The sequence below is a fragment of the Rhinolophus sinicus genome, chromosome 2 (assembly GCF_057876585.1).
Source record: "Rhinolophus sinicus isolate RSI-liver-muscle chromosome 2, RSI-T2T, whole genome shotgun sequence".
In the NCBI taxonomy this organism is placed as follows: Eukaryota; Metazoa; Chordata; class Mammalia; order Chiroptera; family Rhinolophidae; genus Rhinolophus; species Rhinolophus sinicus.
In genome coordinates, this window is record NC_142502.1 from 19201588 (window position 1) to 19228228 (window position 26641).

At 40.0% G+C, this 26641-nt stretch overlaps 1 protein-coding gene across 4 annotated transcripts in view; it reads right to left on the bottom strand.

The window, feature by feature from the left end:
• The window catches only part of UTRN (utrophin), a 463108-nt gene extending 449939 nt beyond the window's left edge, over positions 1-13169 (bottom strand). Inside the window, exons 1-3 of one of the 4 annotated variants that reach the window (XM_088795414.1) lie at positions 12984-13169; positions 12331-12495; positions 7472-7642 (exon numbers count right to left, since the gene is read on the bottom strand). In XM_088795414.1, the coding sequence (XP_088651540.1) occupies positions 7472-7550 (79 nt within the window). In that variant the 5' untranslated portion in view covers positions 7551-7642; positions 12331-12495; positions 12984-13169. Of the gene's footprint in view, positions 1-7471; positions 7643-11652; positions 11848-12330; positions 12832-12983 lie in introns of those variants that run through there. The other 3 variants (XM_088795413.1, XM_088795412.1, XM_088795415.1) reach the window with 3 other exon arrangements.
• Between the last annotated feature and the right edge of the window lie 13472 nt (positions 13170-26641).

The window sequence follows — 26641 nt, forward strand, 5'->3', positions numbered from 1 at the left end:
GTATTCCATGAAAGAATTCAGCACATGACTTTAGTCTCACGGCAGGAAAAAGTTAAATATAATGAGGGGAAGACAAAGGACCTCAATGAAGAAATATTTCGGTGCTGAATATTTTGGTATGATCTGACTCAATGGGCCATAAGAAATGCACCAACAAGTTTCATCCCTCTCCTGACCCACTTTCCACGGTTTTACCTTTGCTCAGCACAACCCAACTGTTCAAAATACAAGACAAAACAAAAACAAAAAAATGTCCAATACCAAGATAGCTTTTACCTTTTTAAATTGTTTAAAGGGAAATGTTTACAAGTGAAATAGTCTTCAACGTTTAACTAGAGCTCTCCTTTTCCTCTGAAATGCGCAGACCACTTTCTCTTTCTTTCCAGGAGTCTTAAGCCTGCCTCCTTTGTCCCTAAATCAATGGCACTACACAGAATAACCCATGGAGCTTGTGAAAACTCCAGATGCTGGGACCCTACCCATATGACTGAATCAGAATCCCAAAGGTGGTTCTGACATGCAGCCTGAGTTAGGAACTCCATATAGGATGAGCCCAAAACCCAACTTTCAGAATAAAAGCATATGCATACATCTATGTAAGTACTCAGTTAATGTTGACATGATTCACACAGGCCTATGAGGAGCCAGAGAACAAATCAATTAGTATCAACCTCAACATACTACGCACCCCCCACCCCAGTCTTCGTCACATAAAGATCACACCAAAATCTTAATTAGAAAATGGAACAGAAGGAATTTTCAAGTATTAAAACTATGGAATTAGAGACCATGTATACATGATACTTTTGCAACTACCATAGCTGTATTTGTTGCAAAATTGTGCCACTTTAGAGATACAAAGTGATATATTTTTTATTGGATTCCCAGCTACATCAGAAATGTCCTTATGTGTTTTTTTCTGCTCTTTGAAAAAAAAATTTGGTTACATAAGTAAACGCTTAAAGTGTTGAACTTTATAGAAATCATAATAACTAGCCAGCCGCCCACCCACCAAAAAAAAGTTCATTCGAAAGTATTCACCTATGAAATGTTATTTTCCTACTTTACATTTTGGGCTCAACAACTGTGACAGACAGGATTTTTTTTTTTTTTTTTTTTTTTTTTTGAAGTTCTCAAAACCGATGTGAGGTTTTACCACCCAAACCTTAACCTTAGCTGCCAAATGAGCATGCACAAACTATTCCCCTTATTAACTAGTCCAGGAGTACAAGCTTCTGATAGAGCAGCCCCACAGGATGTTAATAAACTTCAGGTATTTGCTAGTTCAAAGGCTACATGGGAGCCTCCTGCAGGTGACATGCAAATTCAGGGGCAGATAAAGCAAAAGTGAAAGAGCTGAATCTGGCTTAGATTTCTCAGTCCACAAGCCATCGACTCGAGAGAAATAGATATGTATTTAAAAACTCTCACTGACTCACATTTCAAATACTAAATTGAGTGTATTTATTATGATACAGTTATGGCAAAAAATAATAATAACCTAGAAAATATCTCTGTCTCCACACACAGCTTAAGGAGAGACAAAAAAAAAAAATCTAGCCAATGCATCTGAAACCACCTGAGTACCCTTTCACAATTAAATTTTAACTAATATTTACAACTGCTTCAATGACCTTACATGTTCCCTTGTTCCCAGCAAATCATCATATCAGCATCTAGTTCAACTTCTGGCCTCAAATAAGGTTCAATAAAATTGAGTTTTCCATCCTGTCTATATAATTAATGTACTTCCAACGCTTAGAACATTCTCAGCAATTCACGTTTTCCAATCGTGGATGGATCACCTACCGAGCTTTCACAACCACAGTAACAAGTCATGAGAATCGCATTAGCATAGCAAACTTTGCTATGACTGCACTATTACAGCATAATGAGGCTAACAACACGGAGAAGATTTTTACATGCATTACAAGAATAGCTGTTCAACTCTGTCCGAGTTGAATTTCCATCAGGGTTACTTGTCCCTCTCCACAAATCCCCAGGGCTCATGGAAAAAACCAAACCTGCTCAAAGACCGTCCTTCAAAGCACAGGTATTCCAGCCAAGTAAGCTTCAGGAAATAAAAAAGAAGAAGAAGATGGAGAACAAGAAAAATAAGAAATATTTGTCAGTCTCTTATGCTCCTTAGAAAAATCCCCTCACAGATAATTCTTTAAATGAAAGAGAAAGAAGCAGACCAATGGTTCTCTGAAATACAACTTAACCACTGTCCTTAGGAAAGAAAGGCCTCTGAAAGATAAACAAATAAGGTAATCTTCCTCATAACTTTCATAAAACTGAATCTTGCTAAGAAAGTTTACTTTGTTGCAAATATAGCATCTTTTTTTAGGAGGCTTGCTTTAAATGTAACCAAGTATAATATTCCATCTTAAATAATTCAATTTATTTTTATTTCACTGGCCTCTCTTTGCTTCCTTCCCCCTTCCCCCACCTCTTACCAACTCTTTCAATCCCACAGATACCCATCTGGGCATCAGACCAAGACTGAAACTTTGCCAAATCGCAGTGCATCTGAAATCCACTACCTTTTTTCATCAGCCAGTGAAAACCCTTGAGCGGCAGTTGAAGGAAAAGAGAAAAGGGAATTCACGTCAGAAACAGATTATCAATTTCTCTACCTTCCACCCAAAGGACTGCTTGTCTTCTGGTATTTTCCCCTTTGCTACCTCTTGACAGAGGCCAGGGAAGCAGGACAGTCTGGGAGCAGCAGGCCATGTCTCCGCCAATCAGTCCTCCCTAGGAAGGGGCTAGGATGCCAAAGGGGGGGTCTAGACAAGCTCGACCTCACAGCCCAGGGTTCCAACCTTGGTAACCATAAAGAAAAAGGCCGAGGGATGTGTAAATCCAATTAAAACCGTGAAAAATTTGAAAGCAATAGATTTAGGCATAGAATGAAGACGAATCATCTAATAGCAATGGATTTTAGGCATAACACAAAGAAGACTCCTCCAATAACAACGGAATAATCTACCTTGTAAATGAGAAGGCCCCCGCACTATGTAGAGGTCGAATGCAGTTTCTGGAGTCAGGTCACCTGAGTTCTAATCCCAAGTCTGGCACTTTCTAGCTCTGTAGCCTTTTTCATTGAATAAACATTCATTGCTCACCTCCTAAGAGCTAGGCACTGGGTTTGTTGCCAGGGACATATTGGTTCCTACTCCTGTAGAATTAAATTCTAGTGGGAAGGCCATTAACAAACACACAAAACAAGACAAATGCTAGATAGCAACAAGAACACAGACGGAACTTAAATACAGTGATGCAGCTACTGTATTGGGAGAGCTACTTTCCAAAGAGCTTTCTGGGAGGATCTCTCAGAGACGCCATGTAAGCCTAGATCTCAATGACAAGAAGGAGCTCATCACACAAAGACAGAGGTCAGAGGCACGTACAAAGGCCCTGAGGCAGGCACCACTGGGCCTTTGGAGACAGAGAAGGAAGGCCAGTGTGGCAAATTACTTCTGTGTGGCTCACATTTGTAACCTGTGAAATAGTGGCTGCAAGGATGAAACTCTGAGGCATCATATCTGTACACAGTCTATGTTCAGTAAATGGAAGCAGCTAGAATCAGCACCATCATCATCACCAGTGGGATCCCATCACTGGGGATGTTCAAGCAGAGCCTGGGAAACTACCTCACAGGTGTGACCAAGTTATATGGCCTCTAAGGTTCCCTCAGCAATTAGATCCCAGGATTGGACAAGATGAAGAGAAAAAAATGATACAACTATCACATGCAGGCTTCCTGCCCACGGTCTTTTAAGAACACATTGAATCATGTAACAATGTGGAGCTTACATGACTAATTCGTTCAATGAATGGCCCTTTCCCATCTGAGAGTCTGTGATTCGAATCCCCAAAGTGTCAAACTCCCCACCTGTAGGCAGTTGGTACACTGTCTTTAGCCTTGAGCTCTAGCCTCATTAGGGGGGTCTGGCTTAAAACCTACCACAACAGCACTGAGAAGAACAGAAAAGGATGACTTGTTCTATACTAGCTGTAACCGTGTGTTAGCTATTGACAGACTAAAGTAACAAGGAGCATATTCTTTGATTGACATGCATCACAAACTATTTTATCATGTCACGTTTAAAATGTTCCAAGACGAAATTTATACATCATAGATTCCACTGGCAATATAGTTCACTTCAAAAAAAAATCTATTTCTTGGCCTACCAGTACTCTCTCAAAATATTTACTAACTTGTTAAGCTTTCTGAAGCCCCCTAATTCGGGCTGTCAAAGATGTAGCCATTGATGACAAACTTGACATAGGTGTCTTTGAGTTAGGGAAAGGAAGGTCTCTTTTACCCCACCCCAAGCTCTTAGTCATTAAAGGTCATATTCTTTCAAGTTCTTTTCTAAAATTCACTCAAGTCCAAGGCAAATATACTAAAACCATAAAGAAATGTAAGGCTTTATATATTCATGAAACTATTTTATCACCTACCCTTGAAAATTTCATTTCTGTTTAGATGGTGGAAATGACTTTTAAAAATTTTTTAAACCTCACATACATCATAAAGCAAGTTGATATTGAATGAGGGCAACATAAACAATCCCAATAACGTAACGTATTGCACAAATACTTTTATTATGCCAGGCTTTTAACCTGTCCAAACTCAAGGAGGGGGGAGAAGAGAAGAACCTTCATAAACCAAGAAATTAAACTTATCAATATACTCTCAACATTAGTTTTTTTCCATCCTAATCTTTGCTCCCTCCCCCATATCCAATACCCAAAAGGCAGAAACCTAGAAGAGCAGATTAGAAGCAAAGTTCTCCCATAGGAAAACATTCCTTTAAAACAATGACAAAGCAACAACTTCAGCATAAAACATGTCTACGGAGGATCTTTGAAAATATGCATTATATGTAGATAATTCCTGTGATGTAATCTGAACTAAAAATCCCTTTTCAATATGCACATTTTGGCATACCATGAAACGTTACCACTGTGTACTAATATTTACCTTAAAAGAATCAAAACTGTGCCTTCCAGAAAGCCAAGATTGGGACTAATAGGCCCATTCAAATCCAAATTTATCTACTGGCTTTTGCAACATAACCCAGCCAAAAGAATGTGATTCATATCTCAGCTATGCAACAGCTAACTTTTCAATGTGTTTTGAAGTAAGTGCCACCAAAAAAAAAAAAAAAAAAGTAACAGTCATAGCTTTGGCATTAAAACACTAAGCAATTTGAGAATCTTTAGAAATATAAGAACTAAGTAATACAGGCTCATTGAAGAACTTTAGAAAATACATATGAGCAAAAAGAGAAAAATAATAATCCCAAAATGCCAAGATGACCACTTGTAACACTTGAGTGTACACCCTGCTAAATTGTTTTGAAAAACTGATTTTCACATAAATGACTTCATATTGCACATATTTACTTAATAATATCAATATTTCTATGCTTCTATACACACATCAATAACATTTTTATGAATGTATAATCTTCTACTTTATGGATATAACCTTATGCAATTAGCTCCACTGATATTCTATATGATCTCTTTAGATGCCCTACACTAAAGGAAAAGAGTAGGTTAACCACTATTTCAAAAAGTTATTTATCTATGCCATTCTTTTTTAATTACACATTAGAACTTGTGTTCTTTTCAAAATACTTTGGGAAATTAGGACTTAACTAATCCTCCATACTGGATTTTTATGGTGATTCCAATTTTTTTTCCATTATGAAAATGCTGTGATCAACTTATTGCTTGTACATTTCTGTGAGTTCCCTAGGGAAAAACTCTAAAAAGAGAGTTACTGGGCCAATCGGTATACCTATGTTAAAAACGTGACACTTTCTGCCCAATAGTGTATGATGGTGTATGAGAACTGTCAGTCTTTTTAAATGATAATTTAAGGAATAGTTTGGAAGATATGAGTATGCATCATATATACCCAGGATTTTTAAACTTACATAATTACTTTTTTTACTGACATAAAGTGCATAGTTATAAATATCAAAGGCTATACTGTAATGGAGGTTGATTCAGAAAACCATTTACGAATAGACCTCCGCACAATTTATAGAACATCCATATATATTGAATTGTCTTGCTTTCATTTTCCTCTTTGTTACAGTTACACAGTTCTGGATATACATTCAATACTCTTAAGAAGATATTAATAATCCCTTATATCTACATAGTACTTTATATTACTAAAGCATGTAAAACAAAAAGAATTTTAGTGGAATAAAACATCCTCAGAGCAATCTTTAAAACAGGATATTAAGCTATACCCCCAAAAGATCCTTCAAGCTACGCAATAGTAACTACATATTTAGAGCCAAGACTGTAATAAGCAAAATCATTACCAATCAACTAATACCAGTATCATGGAGAGAAATGTGTGTCCTAAATGTATATCTCTATTAATTTAGCACTTATTTTTGGTGCATATTTCTGCAGTTCCAAATAATAAAAAATAAGCTCCTGACATAATATAAAGATGGCGCAGAGCAAAACAAGCTGTAGGTTCCTTTCCTTGTTTTTAAAAGTGGCACTGGTTGTAATTTCATATCTCAGAGTAACTCTCAAAGTTACTTAAGTATAGTGTTCACACCCAGGGTGGAGTGCTGTGTAATTTTCAAAGCTCAGAAAGGCTCTGCCTGCTCAAAAATACCTCCCCTCAGAGCCTGTCTCAGAATCATATTTGAAGCTTTTCAGAAACACACAAATTTTTGTCTGGAGAAGAGCCAGTGCATCTGCATTTTTTTTTAAGAAGCTCCCCAGTTGATTTATTTGAACAGTCAGAATAGAAAAGCACTCAGTTATATAAAAAAGACTGGGGACGGGAGAGTGGTATCCTTAGGTCCCCAATTTAAATGTTCATACAAAACCCATTAATTTGTCCTAGTCTAGTTTATTAGATTACCCAGGTGAAAACTGTACCTTGAGAGGTTCACAAGAAGTTTCAAAAATGGAAGCAAAGCTGGGACACCTGTTGGCCTAGCCCTGGCCACCAAAAGAGATGGGGGTGAGGACAGGTGGTCATAAAGCAAAACTCAGGAAGATCCATCCTGCCAGAAACCATGGTACTTCCTACTTTAAGCATATAATCCCTTCAACTTCATAAAACAGGCTGAAAAGGAAAAAAACAAATGCCCAGCTGTATTTTTGTGTTGAAAGGGGGTCGTGTTACAAACGAACAGCATCCAACTACAAGTAACAGTCTCACCATCACCACGCGATCCCAATCAACACATGATAAGAGGAAATGGGGTGGAGAAATTAAGAGGGATACTCAGAGACATTATATTCCCTTTTACAATATGATGCTCATTTGTCAGAATTAGGTTTCTCAAAAGAAGTTTCTCTCACAAGAACGGTATAAAACAAGCCAAACAAACAAACAAACAAACAAACACCTACGTCTTCTAAGTAGTTTACGCATAAAAATCTGCCATTTTCTTAAGCTGCCATTACCTACCAGATCTGGACTTAATGATGTCACTGAACTCGTTCTGCCCATCATCAGGCCTGGCTTCGTGCTCTCCGTACTTGGCCATCTTTGCTGGGTTTCGATATATCCAAAGACTTCACTAAATCCTCTTTTTTAAGACTGTCAATTTTCTATAATGCTCCAGTTTGACATCAATAGCTAAAGAAAAAAGAGAAAGTATTGACTTGAAAATATATATATACACACACACACATATATACATATATTATTTAATATAGTCATATATAGTTACATATAGTACCCATTCATTCAACAAATATTTATTCAGTGCCTACCATGTATAAGGCACTGATCTGAACAACGGGGATAAGACTATCAAAAAAAGATCACAGCCCCTCTGCCATTATGAACTTTATAGACACAAAGCAGTTAATTATACAATAAATTATTTCTGATAGGCTACAAACATACAAAGGAGAAGCATAGAGTAATATCACCATATAGTGAAGAAATTTGACCTGCTCTGGGCAATTAAAGAAGGCTTTTCTTGAAGGAATGACATTTGAGTCAAGCCTTCAAGGATGAGAATTCAGAATTTAGGTAATCCTTGATTGAATGCAGAATTTTTTAAAATAGATATTTTGGGATAATTTGAAAAGTCTGAATTTGGGCTGTATATTAGACACTATTATTCTATCAGTATTAAACTTCTTTAATATTGGTTAATAGTTTTGTCATTATGCAAAGAAATGTCTGATGGTAGGAGACACGTGATGAAATATTTAGCAATGAATTGTGATAATATCTTCAACTTAAGTTCAAGCAGGACAGCATATATCTGTCTATTTATTTATGCATGTCTATCTGCCTATCTATATCTGTTTCTGTACTTATGTATACAGATATACAGAGAGAGAGACAGAGAGAGACAGAGAGCAAGAACTTTGGAAAATGCTAAGTGGGAAATGTAGTTAAAGAGCATATATATAGGTGTTTAGTCTTCTATTCTTCCTAGTGTAATATTACAGGCAGGAAATGATTGTGGCCGAAACAACAGTAGATGGAAAGAAATGGGTGGATATGTGGGACATTTCAATATTAAATAAAGAAGGTCAATAGGATTTGGGAACTGGTTGGATATGAGACAAAATGATTGCCCAATTTAGGCAATTGAGTAGATGGTGAGTCATTCACTGAGCTGGGGAGTAATGAAGCATAAGCCACCAGAGGAAGAAATAATGAATGTAGTTTGGATTTGCTGAGTTTGAGGTGCTTCTGAAACATGTAAATGGAAATAACAAAAAGGCAGATGGATATACAGGTCTGATCTCAGGAATGGTCTAGATTAGACATAAATCTGGGTAGTTATATGTTATATCATTGACACATTTTATTCTAGAAGGTACATCACATGAATTCTGCTGAGTATAGCTATAATTCAATAAAATAATTTTAATCTTTGGTAGTTAGTCAGAGCATCTTTAGAAATTAAAGAATTGAGAATTCTATCCTGCAATACTTACTACCTTTTCTTTAAGAATGTCAGAGCACTGCATGGCCTGAATACTTTCTGAAACACACTGCCCCAAAAACCCAGACAGAATCAGAATTCAATTTTAAGTTCAGGGACTTGGCTCTATCCTAAGTGCCCCTTCTGCGGACTGCAAATGCCAATTAAATACATTAAATAATTGCTTAATTGGGAATATAACAGTCAACACATCCAAATATTAATCTGGGAATAATGGATATTAATTCACATATTACAACATGTATCAGAACCAGAGTTTACTGCTAGGTAGAATTAGACAAGCCAATTCTTAAAGGACACACCATATGGTATTATTTTATATTTCATTTTGTATATTTATGTAATATTCAGTATTTTATGTTTTCTGATATATAATATTCAAGGAAACACCATGTTATTTTATAATAATACAAATATACGTAATACATAATTACTATTATATTATTTTCCTGATCAGTCAGGAAAAGGGTGTGTTCTAATAAAAAAAGGTCAAAATTACCTTAGAAAAAGATTTTAAGTGTTAAAGAGTTTGAGGCAGATGAAAACTGTGGCAGATTTCTAAAACTTCGGGAATAATTTCCTCTCCAATAGGGAGGAATATATGGATTAGATTATATGTCTGCCAAATTTTATGACTATAAAGAACTTTTTCATGTTTTATATTGCTCTATTACTGTTAAGACTTTAGGGATTATTATGTGATTAAGTTCCCTTTTTGGGGTACATACTTGTAAAAGATTTACTGAATTCTTAATTGTATTTTATTATATTCAAAAACCAAACAACTTTGTTCAGAAGAATGCATATAACATTTTATTATGGAAAATCAGGTTCACCCAACAAAATTCTCTTTACTGGCACACAACTATTCCCTTTGACAGATACTTCTAATGCTCTCCTTCATAACTGGTGTTAGCCAAAGGTCTTCACTTCAATCTTCCCAAAGACTTTTCCCACTCCATAAAAAAAGTAAACTGTTTACACAGGAATTTATTCCATTTGCACATTAAAGTTCTTCATTATATTTTATTTTGCCACTCTCCTTAAGATAACTTCTCAAATTTTCTCTTCTGGATAATCAAAATCCCTTATACTACAAGGACGCAGCAGAAAGGGATGTCAGAGGACAAGAACAGAATGGGAAGGACGGAGACCATTTAAACGGTGATAGCCACAGGCTGCCACTTGTTGCATGAATGGCTGGGGACTCCAGGTTGAGTAACATATGGCAAAAAAGATACTATACCTCCTTCTAAATCGCTAAACGCAGCAGCGATTTATAATAGGTTGTCAGGAGAAAGAATCAAAGTTTAGTCACTAACAATATACTGGGTGTCCCTCTACTTTCACATCTATGAAACTCAGGGAAGGCCACCTTCCACACACAGTGAGGTAAGAAACAGAACAAATGAATGGGACATTGCTTTCGAAGCTTTAAGCCCTTTACAACTGTAACTTATTGTACCACGACTCTAGGGTTATGTGCCAAAGTTTAGCCAGATCTTTCTCACTGAAACCAATACATTCAACTCTACGTTCACCAACATTTTCTTCAGATCATCTCTGGCTGTCATGGGGACCTGAAGCCATGAGTGTGTGGCAATAAACCAAGTTGGACGGGAGAGGGTGGCCTTAAAAGGAAAGCTCAAGTTTTTGCCTTTAAAATAATATAGGAATTATACAATGTCATACAAATATGTTCAACAATATACAATTATGATGCAAATGCAATGCTGGTCCTTGGGCAAAAATTATTTAACACTGGGAACCAAAACCTAGCTAGAGATACGTAGTGGAAAGGGAAGCCAAAGGGGCAAGAGTTTGCCGCTCTGCTTGAAACACAGTAAAAGACACCCAGTGCCAAGACCTGCCATTCACTCTGAGCTCCCAGGGAAGGTGAATACTACAGTGATTAATACTGTTTACAGGGGCAATAAATTGTGTGTAAATACCCAAAGGAGAATTAAAGAGCGGTCTCATCGGTCCCATAAGTACGGGTCGAGGGGGTAGGGAATGACTCCGCGTAAACCTCGGCCCTCGCCGCCTGTTACCCTGGAGGCTGAAGCACCCAGGAGCTGCGCATTCCTCTATCTCTCGCTGGCCCGCAGCGCTATCCGCGGGGCTGCGTCCCTCACGCCCACCAGCAACCAGCCCGGAGGGGCCAACCCGACTTCCTGAGGCCTGTGTAAGTTACAGAGCAATGGATGCGATTCCTGCCGCAGGTCCCAGAGTCCGCGAGCTCCTATCCGGACCTGGGAAGTCCGGGCTCCCCGCGAACTCTGTGCGCTCCGGTCGCGGCAACCGGTGCACGGACTCTCCCAAGCGCGACACGGGGAACTGACCCGCGAAGCCCTGGTGACCCAGGTGACCTGGAGGCTGGGAAAGAGGAAGCTCACCCCGGGACATGCCAGAAAGCGGAGCCGTTAGACCCAGGTTAGACCCAGAGTTCTCCAATTCAGTGTAAAACAAATTGCAGGTCCCCTGGCTCTGAAAGGTCGGGCACGTTTTCTCCTTCCCTAGAACAACTCCCTTTCCGGAGCTTGGGGGAACGTCTCTTTTAACAGCGTGCCTTCTAAAAGTTGCACAACCTAAAATTCGTGCTTTGTTGGTTTTGTAAGTGGCCTTGGGCAACCAGAGCCTCGGACCTGGAGCCAAAGGTGGGCATGAATTACCTTACCAGTTGCAGTAAGAGATGGCAAGCGTCCGGAAAACCAGCAGAAGAGGCTGCACTGGACCACGCACCGACTCGGCTCCCGCGTCCCCTTACCGGAGCCCCACCCTCCCGAGCAGCAATGGCCCGGAGGTCGAACACGTTTCCTGCCAGGAGGACGGCTGGGAACTGCTCCCCTGCCCGTCGACCACGGCCACCCTTACCCCACCCTCTCTTAGCGGACACCTCTAGCCCCGCCTTCCGAAGCTAGGGCGTGTGTGACAGGCCCTCCTGGGAAGCCACGTCCCCCCTTGGAGATCACTGGCCCAGCGCCCCTCACTGCGCGAGGCACAGATGCGCGACTCTCACACCCCCGCCGGGAGGAAGATCGGGGGAAGCCATAGGGTAGCCCCCAACCAGGCAGAGGAGTTTGGATCATTCGCAACTATACGGATTCCTAGAAACCCCTCCTCTTTCCTCGTTGCTGGCATTCTCTCGCGCCCCTGGGGGAGCTGAACTCAGGTTCCGAGGAAAGTGCCCGCAAAAGTTGATTACATCTTAGGCACATTCTTGGGAAGGAGGTCGAGCCTTTGATCCTGGGCTCAGGACCGCAGAGAAGTTCATCCTCGCCGCAGCCAACGCCCCGTTTCCCCGGGGTTGTGGTCACATTCCCCAGCCCGGGGCTTCAATAATGCATGGACTTACCTGCTCCCGTGACCCGCGGGCCGCCTCGCCTGCCAGCCGCCGCCGCCGCCGCGTCCCCAGCGGCCAAGGGCTGGTCTGGATGTGTTTGGGTCGTAGTTACCGCGGGGGGGCTGCGCGAGCGTGAGTTCTGTGGTGCGACGTTCTTTAAAAATGAAATGTGGAGACCTAGACAAGGTCCGAAAGAAAAAAGGAATTTTTTTTTTTTTGACACCCGATTCAAAATGCCTCTGACTTGTGCAATCCTCCTGCCCGGTAGTTCCGCCAAAAACAAAACAGTCCCAAGTGCAAACCTGGAACAGGCGCGCAGGCACCAAGTTTGCCAAACACTAGTTTTCCGTCTGCAGAAATGACCCAAAAGAAGGGGGGCACCGCTCCCGGTGATTCCCCAATCGGCTTCGGGAGCCGGAGGCTCCTCCTCGCCCCTCGGCGGGAGAAAGCCCGCGGCAGGCTGCGGCCGCCCGCTCCCCGCCTCCGAGGCTCGGCGGCTCCACAACTTTGTGCGCCAGCGCTCGCTGGGCCGGCCCCTCCCCCTCCCCGCCCCCCCGCGGGCCTGCCCCTTTGTTGGAGCCGAGCACCGGAGGCAGAGGAGGGTGGGGCGCAGGACCGCTCCGGGGCGCGCTGCCACCCCCTGGGACCCCGCTCGCGGCCCGCACCCGGGACCCGCTCTCTCGAGGAAGAGGAGGCCGCGCAGGTCCGGCCCGCCGGCCCGCGCCGCTCCAGCTCCCGGTCGTCGTCCCCGCCCCCCAACTTTGTTCCGGGAGATAAGCCCCTCTCGGCTCCCGGTGCGGCCCCGGCCCAGCCCAGGAGGCCACCGCCGGCTGGGCTCCGGGAACGTGGCGCTCCGGGTCACCTGACCGAGCGCCCCGTCAATCAGCGCCCGCCCAGCGCTCCCTCCCTGCCCGCGGCAGCCGGCCGGGCTCTCGGCTGGCCTGGGGCTGCCCGCCCGCGCGGCTCGGGAGTCCGGAGCTAGAAGGGGTGAATGCCTCGCGCACACACACACACACACACACACATGCATGCAATCCCTTTATTCAGATTATCCGAAAATGTGAGTCACGCCCCCACTCCAGGCAAAGCGGGTAGTTCGGGTGATTTTTTTTTTTCTCCTTTAGAGATAAATTGCCATTTACTCCTCCACTCACCCCCGTCTCAGTTTGCTGGTGTTGCTGATTTGGGGTCCTAGTTCCAAGGATATATTTATATAGTTTTCTCGGTGTCGTTTTTAATACTAAGACAAACTTGAAATTTCGTTTCATACTCATTCATACCTAAAAATAGTGTTTGCGCTGACCTTATTTTTCTATTTTTCTAGTATATACACACACATACATACATCTATTACAGAGCCTGTCTCAAGTCTGAGGGGTTGGTCAAAAAATACCTGAGAAGAAATGAATTTGTACTGTGTGTGCGTTTTTCTTATTTACGTATTTTCCCTATGTTTGTGTAATTCCTTTAAGTAAAGGAATTCACACTTGGGAGGGGAAAGAAAAACAGCAACCTAGGTTTCTAGTTCCTGTAAACAAAGAGGAAATGGTGATTGATAAAGCAAGCTCTGGTTCATTGCTGGTTTAATATCTGAGAGTTAACAATGTATAAGTTAGTAAAGATAAACCACTAGGGGCCTTCAATTAATTTTTCAGAAAGAATTCACCAGCCTTTTATTAGTTGTAAAGTGAAAGCTTTACAGTCCCTAATTGCTTTGGGGGGAGGGAGGGAACGATGTCCTGAAAGATACAGTGTTTCTTATAGTCTCTTTTAGCTTCCTTCCTTGAGAGTTTTTCTTCATATAATCCAAATAAAATCCACAAAACTAACTTGAAATGGTTATGATTTATTCCTTCACTTTCATTTGTTCATTCAACAGACACCAATTTGGGGCCTGCCTGGTCCCCTGTCACTGTGAATGATACAAATAAAAATCCGATAGAGATCTTACCTTACAAAACTTCAAATCTAGTAAGATAAGGCACGTAAACAAGGATATGCCAGATCAGCAGTAAGTATCTTAAGAAAATGACAGATCAAGTGCTACTTGAGTCTGGTTATATCAAGGGAGATTGAGGTTTCCTTTGAACTGATAATTCTGCAGACCCTTAAAGCTGCTTCATCGTGCACTGTATCCTGTTGAGCTGATGGAAATTCAGATTCCCTCCTTTAAAATAAAACCACATTGGGGTGTTTGAGGAGTTCGTTAGTTAAAATTATATAAGTGGAAAGCACTCTGCAAATTGCAAAGTGTTACACAAATATTAATGTATTTAACTGAAAGTTTTTGAAAACCAGTCATTTGGGGACCTAGAATTTCTGAGTTTTTAAGCTCTAAGGGCGTGTTTAGTTAAGCTTCTCCAAAGGCCATAAGGAAAGGGTCAGTAGGGACAACAGCCACCATGTGAGTCCACTCCACGCACCAGCTTCAGTGGCTTATGGTGCGTTACCTAGGGAACTGTGCTCTGTTTCTAGCCCTTCTCCCCTCATACCCAGACTGATAATCTCTGTAGGCCACGGGCGAGAGAGAACAAAGAACTTCTGTCGATGGATGGGATGGATGACCAAGAGGTCCCAAGCTAGTCCTACCCCCTGTTTCCTTTATAAGTGGGGAAACCACATTTAGTGGACGATTTTGACCACAGTGGGCTATGTTTCCATAGAGGAGACCGTGTGACTTTCCTTCCAAACCTCAGAATTGCATTGGGGGGAAAGGGGAGCCAGACCACCAGGAGGAGGATAGCTGTTAGTGCACCTGCAACCAGCATTCCACTGCAGTTCACACAGCAGGTTCATGGGCCTGTAATGACAGTGCTCAGTGGGGTTTTATCTGCCTGCTCCAAAGATCGATTAGAGCATTAGGAGAAAGTGATAGGCCCTGGACCTACCATTAACCCAAACTTTGAATTGCCCAACAGTCACCACAGAACAGTGAAAATTTAAGAAAATTGAACTGCTGTCATTGGTTTGGAACACGTGACCTAAGAGGAAACATCATGATATGAGTAATGCATATGTATATATGCATATGTATGTATATATAATATAGAGAGACATGATTTCACATAGATATTGTTCATACACAGGGAACTGCATCGTAATATAAGAGCCAAAGTATGCTTTCTCTGCTAAACTTTGTGCAGGGGCATATACATGCGGTTTCTCTATAAACAGCTGAAACATGGGGAAATGCATAATGTATGAAAAGCAAGACACTCATTCAGTTTTACCCTTGGTGTTGACTATGAATAAAGCCCTACATGGAAGCATTTAAGAGAAGGACAAAGGTTAGGAAATTTTCTCTTTCTTACCTCTTTCAGGTAAAGAAAGTATAGCTCTAGATCTGTGGCTTATATATAATAAATACTAGAATATTTGCTGAAATTGCTGCGGAATTCTTCAGTCAAGCATCTAGGACTAATTCTGTAAGTTGAAGACAGATATGAATAAAATCCTTTGTGACACAATTAAGGAAATAATAATGCTAATGATGCATGAAACTTTTAGAAAATAATTAGCACAAGGTAGAGTTTCTCACAATGTAGTGAGCTTAAGAATCACCGAGATGTATATTTTAAATTCAGATTGCCTGCCAGCTGCCAGCATTTCTGATTTACTAGATCTGGTGGGGCCCAGAAAGCTGCAGTTTTAATAAGCAACTCACGAGGTTGAGTCAGGAACAGTTGGAGAATGGCCCTTCGAGCCAGTTTCCCAGGGGCCTCAAATTGGCCACTTTGAATGATTGGACAGGGGTCTAGAACTGGCCCTTTTAACAGAAAATAAAAATCCATACTGGATCAATCATAATTTCAAAATACCCACCATTAGCCTTATCTCTTTGAATTCAAGTGTTTCCTTCAGCTGTGATCACCTTTGAGGTTAGTGAGGGTCATTAACACCTCAGGAGCATCCTGGGCAATTCAACCTGCGCTGAGGTACAAAGCCTGGCCCCAGTCCTGACCAGATGCTTTGAAGAGACATCTGATGGCAGGAGGGCAGGGAGGCGAGGACTATTGAGGCTATGGGGGCTTAAATTCAGGGTCCAAAGAAGCCTAGGACAAAATAAAAGGACTAAGCTGTTGGGGAGAAAAGAGCAACTGATAAAACAAAAGAGGAGCATAAAGGAGGCTCCGAAAGAGAAGAAAAAGACAAGGAGAGAGAGTGGACGGTGTCTGCCCAACGAGAGCCAGAAAGCCTTCTTGAATCAAACAGGTGCCTTGTGTTGGGGGTTATCATACTTGCTACTTCTACCTGGTTTCACTTACTTTGTAATTTTATAATGTTGGTAGTGGAAACGGTGTTGCAGAGTCTCTCCTTTAAGGCTCTAATTTTGTGGATAAAGAAACAAATGAAAGATGCAAAACAGGCTAGGGAGTGCATTTAGGTAAAATAAAACAATCTGTTGGGGGGAAATGTTCAAATCACTAAGTAAAAAGAGAGTATCCCTGTGTTATATCAGGTCATTGTTAACCAGGAGGAGGAGGAGGGAATGGGGAGGACAGAGATAGTGCAGCTGACAGAGAACAAGGCTGGATTTAAGTCACCTAAGTGCTAATTATTATACTGACAGTTATTAGCTGTATGATCTTGTGGAACTTGCTTAACCTTTAGCTTCCTGTCTGTAAAACAGAAAGAATACCTCCCTCAAGTGTTGTTGTGAGAGTCAAATGAATTACTTAATATAAGGCCTTTATCACAGTGCCTGGTACTATTTTTACTTCTATTATGTTCCTTCTCTTTTCTGCTAATGCAAGCGGGTCTGCTGCCATTTTGTGATCATTTTCATTTGTTATTTTATTGAAAATAGTCCTCAAACTCCTGTTACGATAATAAAAAAATAAATGACAATAAAGTATTATAATAATATATAAACAATAACAAATAATAATAAAAGCAAATAATAATATATAGTAATATATAATATATATATATATCATATAAATATAAAATAAGCTACAGTGGCTGTCTTCCCAAAGCTCATCGTCTAGTGACAGAGACCAATGCATAAATAGACAATTATCAATTAATATGGGGACGCCAGTACCGCCAAGAGGTAACATGAGCCAGGAAAGGAACACATAACCCAATAGGAAGAAGACAGAAACAAGGGGTATCAAGAAGTGACACCTGAGTTGAGCCTTAATGGATGACAAGGAATTATAAAGGACATCTGTTGTCTTGCCTCTGCCCACATCTTTTTCCTGCCATGTGGACCTGAGGAAGAGCCCAAAGATCCAATAACAATGAAAGGGTAAAATATTTGGTATTTTATTGGTATTATCCATGTAATTTTAAATAGTGATTATTTTGATAAACTATTTTGTTTTACAAAAATAGGACTAACTGCTTTTCAGTGTAGTTACAACCACCACAGACCTGCATTAGAATGAAATCATGTTACAACCATGTTTCCCCGAAAATAAGACCTAACTGAAAAATAAGCCCTAGCATGATTTTTCAGGATGACATCCTCTGAACATAAGCCCTAATGCATCATTTGGAGCAAAAATTATTATAAGACCTGGTCTTATTTTCGGGGAAACACGGTATGTCAAATGTACCCTCACTCCGATAAGCATCTTTATTCGGAGATCTGCAAAGAAAGCAAAGGAAAGGTGTTTTTCATTTCTGTAGTTCTACACAGGTACACACTCTGTGCCTGCTGTGTCACAGCAGTCACCTCAGCCAAGGGGGCGTCCCAGTGGTCTAAGAACCTAAGGTTATTAGTCAACTCATGTGTGCAGGCAGAGCTTTCCTCAGACAATACTTCTAAATTAAAATAAAGGCCAAATTCTTCTTTGCATTTGTGATTCCCTTGGCATCGTGAACTGCTGTTTTATTTGTTAGAGACTAACATAAAACGGACAAACGTCGGCTCAATAGGCTGAAGATGCATTCTTGATAAATGATGCCCATATGATAACAAATCTTGCTATCTGAAAAAAGGTTCCCTTGTATTTCAAATTCAAAGATATGGGTACATTTGTTTCTCATGCAACACATGGTAGTATATGGATGGCGGACTTAAAACAACCCTTGACACAGCAATAAGTACCATACTTACATTTAGAGTAGCAATTTAGTTCCATGAAAATAACACCTGTCACATTAAATTTATGTTGTTAATTTGAATGAAATATGTGATTTTGTTATATTGTTAGTTTTTTTGTTTTGCTTAAATACATGTGTAAGATCTATAAGCATAAATAGTCCATAATTATGTTTGTACACATTTAAGTAACATTATAGAGATAATGTAACTTCGTGCCAGAGTCTATAGACTTTACTTTTTCTTAAATAGGGTAAGAACATTACTCGAGTTAGTAAAACATTGGGTTAACACACACAATAGCTGTGTTAAGACTGGTCATTGTGATCACAAGTTTTTATAAAATATTATCAAAAATGTCAACCGCCCCGTGAATCACTGTCTGTGTATAAAAAGCTAAATACTTCAAGCTCTGTATAGACAAAAACCCAATTGCAGTGACTTCCAGGGAAACATTGGAGATTAAAAACACCATCGAATCTTCCTCCTTCCAAAACTCCATTGAAACTATACCAGAAAGACTTATTTTAAGGCATAAGACCACACGAAGCTATGACAATGACAACAGTTTTGAAGCAGGCAAGTATAAATTGACTTCTCAGGCCTGAGAAAACCTAACCCTAAGTTAGCAGTAGGGAAGCTGAGAATAAGTCCAATTTCCACTGAAGTGTTGGCCCAAAGTGCGGGCATTGAAAACACCAGGTACCCTGAAAGAGGAGGGTGAGAGGGAGACGCTCGTAAAGGAATGGTTGGAAGAAGTAATTAGATTCCTCAATTCCTTCATTCCCCCTACACAGCTGGGCACCCGCCTCTCCCCACCCCAGCAGAAGGTCAAAAATGCACTCTCTGGGCCTGGGAAGCCAGAGAATCTCTGGACCTAGGGATCAAATCATAGGGGAACTATACCGCAAGTAAGGAGGTTGAGTATGTATGCTCAGTGCTGATATCCCCAGGCTCCTCTCTTGACTGACTCCAGAATACAGGCTGCCATGTCTTTGTCCTCCACAAGGGAGAATGGGGGCATTCCATGGGGGAAACCTCAACAGCCCAAGAAGAAACACTTAAAGATACACAATAGAGGTTCCAAGACAAACAGCTAAGCCATATCACCCGCATCATAAAACAATGAAATTCACCGCTGCACTGAGAGTTTCCACTCAGCTTTTCATTCTAACACCCTTAATCATGAACAGACAATTCAGAATTATCAGACATCTGAGGATACCCCTTCACCTAAATGTTGGAATAAAATGTAAAACAGAAAAAGGCAACTTGAAGGAAATAATCATTAGGCAGGCAGGAAAAAATTTTTTCAACTATTATTAATATCTACAGAAGATAGCAGAAGGTTTTTGAATTAATGAAACAAAAACAGGAGACTCCAAACAATAAAGTTAGAGAGAAAAAACTTAAACATGGTTGTAGAAATAAAAGCTTAATAAATGTATAGAAGATAAACTAGAAGAAATCTCGCGGAAAGCAAACAAAAAGAAAAATACATGAAAAATAGGAGGGAAAGCATAAACAAATTTAAAGATTAGTCAAGGAAAAGTTCCTCAAGGACAGACTGGAGAAACCGTTATTTCATCAATGAAATAATTTCAGATTTCTGAAAATTTCATGATATACAGTTCCAGTGTAAAAGGGTTCACTGAGTATCTAGCAATGAAAATAGACCTACACCAAGACACATCCTAGAGATATGTCAGAACACAGGAATCAACAAGAAAATTCTATAAGTTTCCAAAAAGATGGGGGAAAAACAAATCACATGGAAAGTAACAGGAGTCAAATGGCTCTGAACTTTTCAACAGCAACACAGGATATTAGAAGAAAATGGAGCAATGCATCCAAATTTCTGAAGGGAAATGATTTCTAACTAATATTAACTATCAAACCAACTTTTCAAGTGTAAGGGTAAAGATCTTTCAGTGAAAAACTTCAGCTCTCCTACACACACACATGCCATTCTAAGAGAGTTACTGAAGGGTATGTACAACCAAAACAATGAATTAAGTCAAGAAAAAGGAAGGCACGATTGTGGGATAAAACATAGCCAACACAGAACAAATGCAAAAGGAATTCTCACACCCAAGATGATGCAGCAAGCATGGGGGCAACCCACCCAGACTCATGGAAGCCTAAATGCTCCAGAAGAGACTTAAGAAGATAAAATTGATCTAATGCCCAATACAAATGAATGCATCAAGAAGATATTTAAAGCTCGGGTGGACATGTGTACATAGAAATGATAAGTGCATAGAAAACTAGGCAAAAAACGAGACAATTCTTAACTGAGGGAAAACGACAAGTTGTGCCGTAAAGGAAAAGTAATCATAGTTTACTACATGACTCCACAGTAAATAGCCTACAGAGTCATAGTATTGCTAATCCTCAACCCTGAGTCTATCAAGATTACAATAACCCTCAGTCAGGAGCATCGACAGCTGAGAAGAGTGTATGACGGAATCTGGTAAGAGTGGAGGGGACAAGATTTCTAATCCTCTTCTTCATTATAGAAAGTCAATAAATGATACCTAAACCTGAAAAAAACAAACAAGACATAACATTACAAGCTTGTTCAGAAATGTACAAAAACAGTGGTTTATGATTAGAACCAGAGACCCAGATCTTAGGATGGGAAGGAGGCCGCATTGTGACTTTCATGGGTCTCAGGCACTTTTGACTTTGTGGGCACCTACCATTATACTATCAACATTTAAAATCATTTATGATATAATTTTAGTTTTCACCGGCATCTTTGGGAGCAAAGTGTTGATTGCCTCAACCAATTGAAATGGGAATGATTAAGCTCATCACAATGAATGACATACTCTTCATATGGAAGTATAAAGATTGTAACTCAAAGGCAAATGTCAGGTTCACTTTACAATAATGCAGAGAGAACTGGAGACATAAAAGACTTTTAACATTGTATTCAGTTGGGAATAAGCCTACGGAAAATTGAAAAATACATCCAAGTTTAATATTGGTTTACATTAAGCTGCTGGGTTCAAGCATTTCAATATGATATAATTGCTATGAAATAAATTTAGAAAATCAAGATAAAATATCGTGTAAAGCAGTTTTGTCCTAACAGTGCCGGGATCAGAGCAAACAAAGCTTTATTGTTTATAAACGTTTTGAATAATGATACGCTGCAGTTTTGAAACTCTATACATTTCTCCAAGTACTTTCTCTTTTCTATTTACAAGTCTTTCTATCATTTCCATGTCAGCATATCTACAACTGAACGTCCCTTTATTATTATCTCCCTCTGTTGACTTACCCAATCTACTCAATTGGTACCACAATTCGGGTCACTCTAGTTTGAACCTAGGATTCCTGCCTCTTCTCCCCACTCTCAATATCTAATTGGTTAATAAGCTCTATTGATTCTTCCTTTGCAATATTTCACAAAGCTGTGTTACCCATTCCCAGCCCTATCACCCTTTCTCTGTACTTGAACTTTTGTAATAGTCTCCTTATTGGCCTCACTCATCCAACTCTTCCTCCTTCAATCCATTTTACATATTGCCTTCACGTCAACTTGTTAACATGGTAATCATGTTGCTCAAGAGTCGTCAACAGCTCCCAATTGCCCACAGAATAAAATCAGCCATTTGAGTCTAGTAGCATACTATACTTTTGCTATTCTTAGACTTTTCTCTCCACTTTTTGTTTAAAAAGTCTTTTTTGTTTTTTTAAAAAGCCCCCTCTCATGGATTTTTCCACCCTGTGCTTTCTTCTGGAGTGTCCTCTTGTGACTTCTCCTCCCCTTTTGTTAATGTGGCTCGAGTCTACCTTCTCTTTTCTTGAATACTCATACCGTAATAATTGTGTCCTTTGGATTCTTAACACTTATTGACAGTACCATGCATTTAAACTGCATCATATACTGCCTTTTATGGTTACTTAAAGCCTCCTATTACTAACATTGTTGCCTGAACAAATTATAAGTTCAAGGCAGGCCCAGAGGCTGTCAGATCCTAACATGGTGTTGGTCACATAGTATGGGTCCATTCAACAATTGATTGATAAGGGAAAAATATTTTGGCTGACCTTTTCCATTTCCATGTAGATACAGAGCATTATAACACACACACACACACACACACACACACACACACATATATGCATATCTATAATGTGAATATACTTAATGCCATTGAACTGCACACTTAAAATCATTACAATGTAAATTTTATGTTACATATATTTTACTACAATTAAAAGTAGATAGATAGATATCAAAGTCCATATTTTATATATCTTCAAATTATATCTGAATATTGTAGTGTACTGTCATCTACTTGGCTTATTAAACATAAATGAGTTGGAAGAAAAACACTGGATTCGAGTCCTAGCTCTCTGAGAGACCAACTATGTGACGGCCTTGGGCAAGTGTCTTAACATTTCGAGCCTCTGTTGAATGGTCTGTAAAATGAATGGATGGGGTCACTAGATAATCCCCAAAGGCCCACTTCTACAAGTCTGTAAGTTTGTATCTCTCTGGAGAGCACACATCATCTCCAGAATTATGGGAGAAAGCTCTCTGGCTCCCTTCCCAGATTCACAAACCAAACTATACTAAGTGAGTGTAACCTAGTCCACTCCCAACTCTGCAGATTCTAAAAACAGTTTGGGAAACTGATAGCAGCTGTGAATTTGCAGGACTGTGCTTCTGCCCCACCCAGGCTGTGTCTCATTTGGGAATTCTGACCAGGCTTGTACTCAACCAGCATCCTGTCCTGGTAGCACTCACAGTACCCAGCCCAACAGGGAGGGAATAAACCCCTCCCTTTGCTGGCCCCTTACCAGGCCTCCAGCTCTTCCTGCTGGTTGGGGGACGGGTGGGCAAGGAGCCTTTTTGCCCCTCAACTACAAACATATCAGGGAGTACTTGGGGAAAGAGGTCTCGTTAATTAACTTAGCAAGATTTTTGAACAGACTATTAACTTCACATTTTAAGTGGTGGGACTTTTGTGTGCTTTGCAATTGCAAAACCCTTTAAAATACATATATATTTTTTAATTTCCCATTGTGTGTATGTGGGGGGGAAGAATACTATTCTGATAATTGTCCTTAGAAATTAATTATGGATGCTGAGTCTTTCGGGTTTTTTGTTTGTTTCTTTGCTTTTTCCCAAAGTAATAGTAGGTTTTGTTTGAGTTGGCAAAAATCTCTAGTTCATCTTTTAGCTCAAATAAGTTACAATAACTATAAATCTGTCAACCAAAAAGGCAATAATATTAATAGTCTTTAAGAGTGTTAGCATGTTGTAAAATTCCAAAGGCTCAATTTATACATGCAAAGCTTGGGCAGAAGAGGGGGGTGGGGTTATCTCTTAATTGTAGATCATTCCTTCACCCCAGTTTACCAGGAGTCCTGAACAAAGGGTAAAGCCAAATACTTTAGGCTTGAGATCACCAGACTGACAACAGATCTTTGTTTGAGAGAGAGAGAGAGAGAAAGAGAGAGAGAGAGAGAGAATTTATTGCTGTCACTGCCTTAATAAGTAATTACTTAGTGATCTGCTGATTTCTCTATGGGATTTAAGGTTGTTTATATAACAATTAAATAAAATTGAAACTTAGTGGATGAGGAAAGCTGGGCCAAATTAAAAGTATAGGTTGGAACGATAAGCTAGGTCAGGAAAGAGGTTAAAACACATATGAGTAAATTTTTGCTGATTTCTTGGTGTTGTGCCATAATCACTGTGAATAGCAATCCTTGTTTAATTATCACAAAATGTTATTTGTTACCAGGCCATTTCTAGTCGAACCTTCTCCAAGAGCTACTCCATTAAGTGGCTCGATCCAGCTGCGCCTGAGCCCTACATATTTTGCTTATCATCTTTGTGCTAATGGTGTGCTTTGTTCGGTATTAACTTGAGGGGTCGCTGCATCAACAACTTTCCGGGGTAAATGTCTTTAAATCCTGGAAGTTTTAGTGTTCATTTTTCTGTCTTGGTGATGGATGAACTGCCTCAAGTTGGCTGAATGGATAATGTGGTTTCTCTGTGGCACCTCCAGCCTTTCCAGTGGTTACCAGGAGTAGCCGAGTGTTTGGATTCTGCCAAATAGATTCAGAGGTTATATTCCTGTTCCTGGTTATGTTGGAAAAGAGGCTTTTCTGTCAGCACTTTCATTTCTAATACCAGTTGTGTGGTTGTGTGATTACCCTGTAGTTTCTTCGGAAAATTTCAATACCACTTAATATTTGTTCCAAGCATTCCATAACCAACACATTTTTTTAAAATATTAAAAGTAACTTTTTTAATCCAGAAATTTGTCCTAAAAAGGAAACGTAATCCCAGTGTGTTTATCAGTTTCCCTGAAAACTAAGCTTTTCTATCTTTAACAAAGATATTCAGCCTACAGGCTGGGCTGGAGATGAAAAAGGTCACAGAATTCTTCCAAGAGGAGAGAGTATAAATGTTTCTACGCTGCTTTAGTGAATCAAAGACGGAAAACTAGGGGCTGGGTGACAGCTCATACACTAAAGAATTCTAGAGCTAGAAAAGAATGTTGCCCTCAGGCTAATAATTTCAGAGCTATATTTCTTCCCTCAAAGTTGGCCACGGGTAATAGATGTCACAAGTGGAGGATGGGAGGAAGAGAGGGAATACGTGCAGCATTTTTGTATGTCAATCATAAATGAAAAAAGGAAAGAAAGATGAAGATACATGATCTTTCAGTGGGATAATGGCCAAAAAGGAATCTAGGAATCCTGGTCTCTCTTTTGCCCCTCTCGTCTTCTTTGTTTTATGAGCATTTAATATAAGATCTGCCCTATCAATAAAGTTTTAAGTATACAGTACAGAATCGTTAACCATATGAACTGTGCTGTGCAGTCGATCTCAAGAATTTATTCATTTTGCATTCTTGAAACTATGTACCCTCTGACCTGTATCTTCCTGATTCCCCCTCCCTGTGTATCCTGAATTTTGGTCAGAAAATAAAGTCATCATAAAGATGAAAAGACTGAATTCTCTCCTTCTGAGATTCATAGTAAACATTTCTTGTAACCTCAGAACTCTTAGGTAAAAATGTTCATTTAGATTTATTTCATGAAAAATGTTAAATAATATATATGCCTGTCTGAACAGAAGAAGCCATATATCAGAGCACACACTGTGGTCCCATTCCCAGCTCTGCCACTCACCACTTCTGGCTTCAGGAAAATGTTTAACCTCTCAGTCTCCTCACCTATAAAATAGGAATAATAACACTTACCTCATAATGGTGTTATGAAAGATTCAATGAATACAATGCATAAATGCATTTAGCATTGTTCTGAAACACATGGTATTCAATAAATGGTCATTATTCTTTAGATTTTATTCAACAGTGCCTGATATATGGTCTTTTTTTTTTCTTGAGTGCTTTACTTTGGTTTTATTACAAGACTAAGCAAAAGCCTTATAAAAATCTTATGTCATTCTCAAACCTTACAAATAGGTACAGTATATATTTTGAAGATAAAGAAATGGAAGCTTAAAGCTCTGGATTGAATGTTTGTGTCCCCCTAAAATTCATATATTGAAGCTCTGCTCCCCCCATTTTGATGGTATTTGAAGGAGGGACGTTGGGGAGGTAATTAAGTTTGGAAGAAGTCATGAGGGTAGGGCCCCCACAATGGGATGGGTGCCCTTATAAGACAAGAGGGGAGACCAGTTCTCTCTCTCTCTCTCTCTCTCTCTCTCTCTCTCTCTCTCTCTCTCTCTCTCTCTGCCAAATGAGGATACAAGAAGATGGCTTTCTGCAAACCAGGAAGAGGTCTCTCACCCAGGAACTGAACTGGGTAGTACCTTGGTCTTGGGTGTCCCAGTCTCCAGATCTGTTGTTCAAGCCACCAAGTCTATGGTATTTTGTTATAGGAGCCCGATGTGACAAAGACACTTAGCAAGGCTAAGTAAGGTCCCCCAAGATCATACAGCTAGAGAGTAGTTGCACCAGAATTTGAATATGTGTTTGACACCAAAAGCGTTTCCATAAAACCACGCTGCCACCCAATGTAAGAGGGTAGCTACTTGGCTTTCTTCAGACCAAAAGTTGCCCTGAGCCAGCCTGAATCTATCTGGTACACTTTGTTATCTGGGTTACCATATGTAAGTTACTTGACTTCTCTATGCCTTAGTTTCTTCATCTGTAAAATGGGGATAATAGTAATACTCGATCTCATAGTCATTGAGAAAACTGTATGAAGGCATATGAAGTATTTAGGACAGTGCCTGGCATGTAGCAAATTTTGTTATTATCCTTATTACTA